This window comes from Malus sylvestris, chromosome 15 (assembly GCF_916048215.2).
Source record: "Malus sylvestris chromosome 15, drMalSylv7.2, whole genome shotgun sequence".
Classification (NCBI taxonomy): domain Eukaryota; kingdom Viridiplantae; phylum Streptophyta; class Magnoliopsida; order Rosales; family Rosaceae; genus Malus; species Malus sylvestris.
In genome coordinates, this window is record NC_062274.1 from 24,234,281 (window position 1) to 24,241,297 (window position 7,017).

Sequence of the window (7,017 nt, forward strand, 5' to 3'; positions counted from 1 at the left end):
ATATTCATATATTGAAATTTCCAAGGTATTACAGTATTCGTGTCACTCGATATGAGAGCGAGTCATGTCCACCACAACCCCAATAATGAAATCCTTTTGTTATCATATTCATGTGTGGAAAAACAACTTGCATTGTACTTGTATATCGTCACCATGACGTTCCAGACTAATTATGTCATGACAGATAGACAAAAAATTTGCATCTATTTTTGTGTTATTTACACATATGCACTCGTGACATGTAATTAATTATCCGATCACATGACAAGTGGCATGCAACCAACTTTATACTAACGTGATGGTTCGCCCACTGGGACCCTGCCCCTCCATCCACAAGACCACAAAAAACACAAGCATTTTTAAGAGGACAGGGACCGGATATCAAACTCGGCCCAATTGTGTGTTTATTGTTCGCTTCAAGATCCGAGCGGCGCGAGCGAGTACGAGAGAAAGCGCGAGAGAGGGAGAGGAGAGGGAGCGCGAGGGGTTGGTTGGTCAGGTATAGGGTTTTGAAAGTCCCAGAGATTGATTGTTTGATTGAGATTGCACAAGGTTAGTGAGCGCGTAAATTGAACAAATTTCATGCCCTAATTTTCAATTTCTCTTTTAATTACATTCCCAATTTTCGTAAATTGAAGAAAACGGAAAGAAAAATGTCGAAATCGAAAATGGTGAGTTTGCATTGGTTTGTGCCGATTGTGTGTGAGAAAGAGGTGTGCTTATCATGTGCAGGGAGCGAGTGTGAGAGATTTGTTAGAGAGAGAGAGTGCTTAGAAGAAGAACACAAGGCTTTCTCTTTTTTCAATTTTAGGGTTTCTCTGCCCCCGATTGCGCTGCCTTCTCCGATTACCTCATGGACCGCAAGCTCGTGGTTAGTTTTTTCCCCTTTTTATTTGTCTTTGTATTAAATTTTGCATTTTTATTAATGGGTTGGTGGAATTTATTTGAATTGGGTTGTCTGTGATCGTAACTCAGGTTTTGGGCATTCCGTGGGATATCGATACGGAAGGGTTGAGAGAGTATATGGTTAAATTTGGGGAATTGGAGGATTGCATTGTCATGAAGGTTAGCCAATTACCCAACCCTTTTTGTTTCGCTAATGCTATCACTCCTTTTCGAAATTTAATTCTGGGTTACTCTTGTGCTTTACCACTTGAATTATTTTTCATAAGTTAGTTTTGTCGCCGCTTGGTCTGGAAGGTTTACGTTGAGCAAATTTCGTGTAACATGTTGTTAACTTGATTTGTTATAGTCTTATGCTATTTTTCTTCGTCTTTTGTTTACTTAGTTCTTAGTTTGCCTGAGACAACTATCTTTCAATTTCATTTTAGGGTCTTCTGCTTGATACTCTGTATTTGATCAATATTTTCATTATTTACTTTGTTTTGGAACCTTACAAGCATTTGTTACTGCATTTGTTTCCATATTTATTAGGATCGGTCAACTGGTCGGTCTCGTGGATTTGGATATGCAACGTTTGTATCTGCTGAAGATGCCAAAGTGAGTTGGAATAGAATTTTCCAAGGGTCCCGTTTGTACTCACTAAATGTTATCAATGTTTGCATGATCATTTGGTTAGGAAACATAAATGTGTTACGATTTACAGTTAGCATATCAAATGTCTAATAACTGCTACAGACTGCAGCATCAAGTGAACATTTTCTTGGCAATAGAATGCTGGAAGTTAAAATAGCTACCCCAAAGGTAATATAAATTTGTAACCAGCATTTCGTTAATATTCATTTTTTATTTTTGGTTATTCATAATTCTTGTGCATGCATGTTGTGTTTTCTTTAACATAAAAAGTTTTGTTGGTTGTATTGCCAACAATATTTCATTATTTTTTGACAGGAGGAGATGAGAGCACCTGCAAGAAAAGTTACCAGGATATTTGTTGCAAGGATCCCACAATCTGTGACAGAAGCAAACTTCAGAAGGTACTTAAATGTATTGTTGTGGTTGCCATATGTTAGCTATCATTGTTTACTTCTTGTTACACTATTTTGTGAGTCATTATATGGAATTACCTGATGTTTCTTTGAATTATTTTTGCAGTCATTTTGAAAAATATGGTGAAATAACGGATTTATACATGCCGAAGGTTCTCTATCCAGCTCCTTGTCAAAATTAATTAAATTAGATGTTGTAGCTTTTTGTGTGTTGATTTGTCAGTACATATGCTTACAACTCTTGTAAATTTGCATAGATATGTCTGTGTACGCACCCACCAAGTCACACATTTACTTTTCAAATTATTGTTGGGTTGGACCAAGTATGCTATGATTGCACGAATTTGTTGTTTCAGGATCAAAGCTCAAAAGCGCATCGGGGAATTGGGTTTATAACATTTGAAAATGCAGGTCAGGCCATCTCATATATTCTCGTGCCTTGCATCATGCCTAATGTCAGTTTCTGTTTTCTGTTGGAGTTGAAGGCCTCCAGTGGCGCATTAAGTTAGTAGTTTGCCTTTGCTTGAGCTTTCAGTAGACATAAATTTATTTGTGATGATGAGGGAAACGCATGTGGTGAGATAGGGTAGAACTGAAGGTCAGTGGTATTTTGTTGCATCGAACTACGAAAGAAAAGATGCTTTCCTCTAGCATGTTTGATTACATTATATGTTCTTTTCACTGGCTTTTACATCTGAAATTCTTCACATATTGATGTCTTGTTTTATTTTACCATTCCTACAAGTTTTGTAAGAAGTAGTTTTTAATTATAATCCTATATAGATGCAAAGGGAACTATTATTGGCACTCCAGAGAAGATGCACCTCCTCCGATTGCAATTTCTGCCTAAATTTTTTTACAAGATAGGAGTGCAGGATTACGTTTTTGGAGTAGCAATAACAGCTCCTTTATTGTTGTGAATATAAAGAGTTAGCTTCAGTAGGATAGATGATCCAGGAGCTGATTGTATGATATATTCCTTTGTGGTTGATATCATTATCTTTTTTAGGAAAAGTATTGGACAAACAAGTGTTCTTTGTTGCAGATTCTGTGGAAGATTTGATGGCTGATACTCATGAATTAGGCGGTTCCAATGTAGTTGTTGATCGAGCTACACCCAAGGCAAGTTACAGTTTTTGACAATCTGTACTCCCTTGTTTTTTGAACTTATAGTACTAATCCCTTTTAAAGCTTAAAGATTGGTCATAATGATATCACTAACTCAAGAATCAACAAATATAATTTCTTGTTTTCAGGAAGATGATTTCAGACCAGTTGGAAGAATGGCGCAACAGGGTGGCTATGGGGCATATAATGCTTACATCTCAGCAGCAACTAGATATGCAGCCGTCGGGGCTCCTACATTGTATGACCACCCTGTACCAGGACCAGCTTTTCCAAGTAAGTACCATTACAAGTTAGAACATTTAATGCATTTCATGTGAAGAATATTAAACTGCACTTGATGTGACTACTCAGAAGTTCCAATTTAAAAAACAAAATCTTGTGTTGGATTAGGAGGGGAATCTGCTCGAGGACTGGGCAAAAAGATTTTTGTTGGCAGGCTTCCTCAGGAAGCAACCTCTGATGATCTCCGCCAGTATTTTGGAAGATTTGGTCGTATAGTAGATGTCTATGTTCCAAGGGTAAGATATCGTATATTTATAACTAACTGTATTCTTGAAATATTGGAACCTGAAAATGTGAGAATACTCAATTATGTAGGACCCCAAAAGAACTGGGCATAGAGGGTTTGGTTTTGTAACTTTCGGGGAAGATGGTGTAGCAGAACGTGTATCACGAAGGTCTCATGAGATTTGTGGCCAGCAGGTAGTAGAAGGAAGCTGACCTCCATTGTACCTCTTCACTTGTGTTTCATTTTTATCCACCACGTCAAACTTTTTTGTGTTTTTTAGCACGAATATTGCTTTTCGTTAAGAAGTTTCATTCACTTAATATGTTGTTGGGTAGGTTGCAATAGATACAGCCACACCTCCAGAGGATGCTGGTACAAGTGGAAATTTTATGATGAATAATGTAGAGCCCTTTGCCGGCTATGGTGGTCCTATGCGCTCCTATGGAAGGATGTATGGAAGTCTGGATTTTGATGATGTAAGTATACTTTATATGAATTCAGTTTAGATTTCAACGTGGCGGATTTCAAAAGTTAATGATTATATGGATGACAGATGCTGTCCTGCATTAGTAGGTTCTTATCTGCTGTAATCTGATATCTACATTAGCTTATTTTCCAAAGATCTTCAGTAACATACCGCATCTCTTACTTTTGCAGTGGGGTTACGGAATCGGTAGTGGAATCGGCAGTGCGAGACCAGCAAGAGCAGATTGGAGGTACAGGCCATACTAGAGAGATGTGGCTCTGGAAAATTGGTACTTGATATTAGGAATGTCAACAAAATGCCATGCAGGTTGTGTTAAGTTTATTTTATATACGATTAAGGATCAAATCGTTAGTTGATGCCCCCAATAATGTTCCTGTCGGACTTTAGAAATAGTTTGGCTTCTATTATCCGGTGAAAATATAGGTCAGTAGGAACGCCCAAATCTGTAATATTAAGCCGCTGGCGAGTCCAGGAACCAGGATCGGGGTTCCTTTGTGTAGTAATCGCTATGTTTGTTGACTCATTACCTGGATTATTTATCGATAAATTGCAAATCCGGATTTTTATGTTGTGACGTTTATCGAAAATCATAAACATCAGGGGGTCCTTTCCTGTTGCTTCCACGTCTTCTAGACCCCTTAGTAACATTGGGGGAAGTCATGCTAAGGATGAGCCAATGAGGTTTAAGTTCAATTGATTCAATAAAATTAAAAACAATTAATTTTCTCTTCTTTTTTTTCTTGATCAATTATTATGACAGTTTTTAATTTTATTTTTTATATTAGTAGTAGAATTCTTTAATTTAAATTACTAGATTTAAATTTGAAGACTTGAGGACAAAATTTGGGGGGAATATAAACTACTCTTAACTAACTTGACTATGCACGCCTAAAATGGATTGGTATCTTGCTAGCATTGTGCAATGATACGGATCCATAAAAATATAGAAAACCGATGTGCACTATGTTATATTCGTGTATCCTTGGGGCTACCAATTTTGCTTTTGATCGGATCAAATGTACATTATAGACTTGTGTTATCAAGAATACATGAGGAGTGAATTATTAGTCTGCCGTCAATATGCAGTCCTATATTCAGAAAAGAAAAAAAAAAGTCACATTCGTATTGTCTTCTTCTATTATCATTTATAAAGGAGAACTTGTAGGCAGGCATCTTATAATAATTTCGTTTGGTAAAAATTTGATAACTTCGATTAGTTAAGAGTATAGATCTCTTCATTTGAGGTATTGAGTTTCATTGCCCTCCACCACCACTACTACTCGTATAAAAGATAACAAGAAACTTAGTTCTAACTTTAAATAATAAAAAATTAAAACAATCATTTCATATGTTTTTATGTGTTGTAGGCCTATTTGATTGAACGATCTAGGATTTAGAGAGAGAGAGAGGGGCCGGCAATATTGAGGGAGAAGAGAGTTGATTTAATTGTGAGGTGTGTTTGATTCATCCAATTGTACCTTTATTTATAGTACTAGGATATGTAAAAACCTTTCCCTTTAGGATTACAACATTGAATAGGTAATCTACTCCAAATAGGAATATAAGATACATTCTCATATCTAATAGGATTTACACAATCACATTCCTATTCTAAATATGATTGCAACACTCCCCCTTGAGTGTGTAAATACTCAACAAACCATCGCATCAGATCTTCAGCAGATAAGGTAGAATAGTTAATAAAGTATTCGGCACAACGGGTGATCACGAGTCTCAAATTTATTTGAAGTATGCATTTGTAGTAAAACTCACAAAAACCTCGCTATGGTAAAACCCAAGGCATAGGGAAAACCCATAGACTAAGGAGAAAAGTGAGAAAAATGCATAATGTCTAAAACAAACATCAAACAAGATGAAAGTAGTGAACTCAACAGAGTATGATCATCCCAGAATGGGTGCCTCATTAAAACCTCGTTAGGTTGCAAAAACCCAGTAGGAAAAATGCTCCTAATCGTAGGAAAAATAGTACATTAAGATCATGTGAGTATGCTTTTAGATACTCCCCCTGAGTTAGACATAACTTCTAAATAAGAGAACTACAAGCGATTCAACTCATATAATTTACGTATACCGATTCCTTGGACGAGCTTCTAAAAAATAGACTTGGGTAATGACTTGATGAAGAGATCAGCCAGGTTGTCCTAAGAACGGATTTGCTTGACTTCAATGTTCTGATGATGTTGCTGCTGGTGTGAGTAAAAGAACTTCGGCGCAATATGCTTGGTGTTGTCTCCCTTGATGTATCCCTTCTTCAACTACTCGATACATGCTGCATTGTCTTCAAAGATCGTCGTAGGAAGGTCAAACGACTGATGTAAGACCACTAAAGCTTCGAATGTGTCACATAACTTCTCTCAACCAAAAGCACTCATGCGATGCTTCATGCAGGGCGAGAATCTCAGCATGGTTCGACGAAGTTTCAACTAGCATTTGCTTGGTAGACCTCCAAGATATAGCGGTGTCTCCAACGGTAAAGACATAACCCATTTGAGAACGTGCCATATGTGGGTCAGACAGATATCTAGCATCTGCATAACCAACAAGGTGAGAATCAATCCGAGGACCATAAGGAGTGGCAACACTCGAAGATTCGTGGGTATAAAACATGCCCAAATCCGTAGTACCCTTGAGGTAGCGCAAAATGTCTTTAACACCATTCCAATGCCTGCGTGTGGGCACATTGTTGTATCTTGCCAAAAGTTTCACAACGAAAGAGATGTCGAGTCTAGTGCACTGAGCCAAGTACAATAAAGCCCCAATTGCATTTAGGTAAGGAACTTCGGTTTCCAAAATCTCTTCCTCATCCTCCCTTGGATAGAAGAGATCTCGTTTAGCATCTAGAGTTCGAATGACCATGGGTGTACTTAAAGGCTTTGCTTTATCCTTAAAATGATGCAACACCTTTTGGGTGTAGTTTGATTGAT

The 7,017-nt window shown here is 37.5% G+C and overlaps 1 protein-coding gene across 2 annotated transcripts; it reads left to right on the forward strand.

Annotated features, from left to right (window-relative positions):
* The first annotated feature begins 360 nt into the window (after positions 1-360).
* On the forward strand, positions 361-4,638 carry LOC126602043 (uncharacterized). Of its 2 annotated transcripts, none has more exons than XM_050268860.1 (14): positions 361-552; positions 733-871; positions 976-1,065; positions 1,435-1,500; positions 1,639-1,704; positions 1,852-1,937; positions 2,056-2,101; positions 2,306-2,453; positions 2,995-3,075; positions 3,210-3,350; positions 3,468-3,595; positions 3,675-3,779; positions 3,921-4,061; positions 4,243-4,638. In XM_050268860.1, exons 2-14 carry the CDS (start codon positions 854-856, stop codon positions 4,315-4,317), a joined length of 1,191 nt encoding a protein of 396 aa, XP_050124817.1. In that variant the 5' UTR covers positions 361-552; positions 733-853; the 3' UTR covers positions 4,318-4,638. The 2 variants fall into 2 exon arrangements, with proteins under 2 accessions (XP_050124817.1, XP_050124818.1); XM_050268861.1 differs by having other exon boundaries at positions 364-552; positions 2,306-2,360.
* The last annotated feature ends 2,379 nt before the right edge of the window (positions 4,639-7,017 follow it).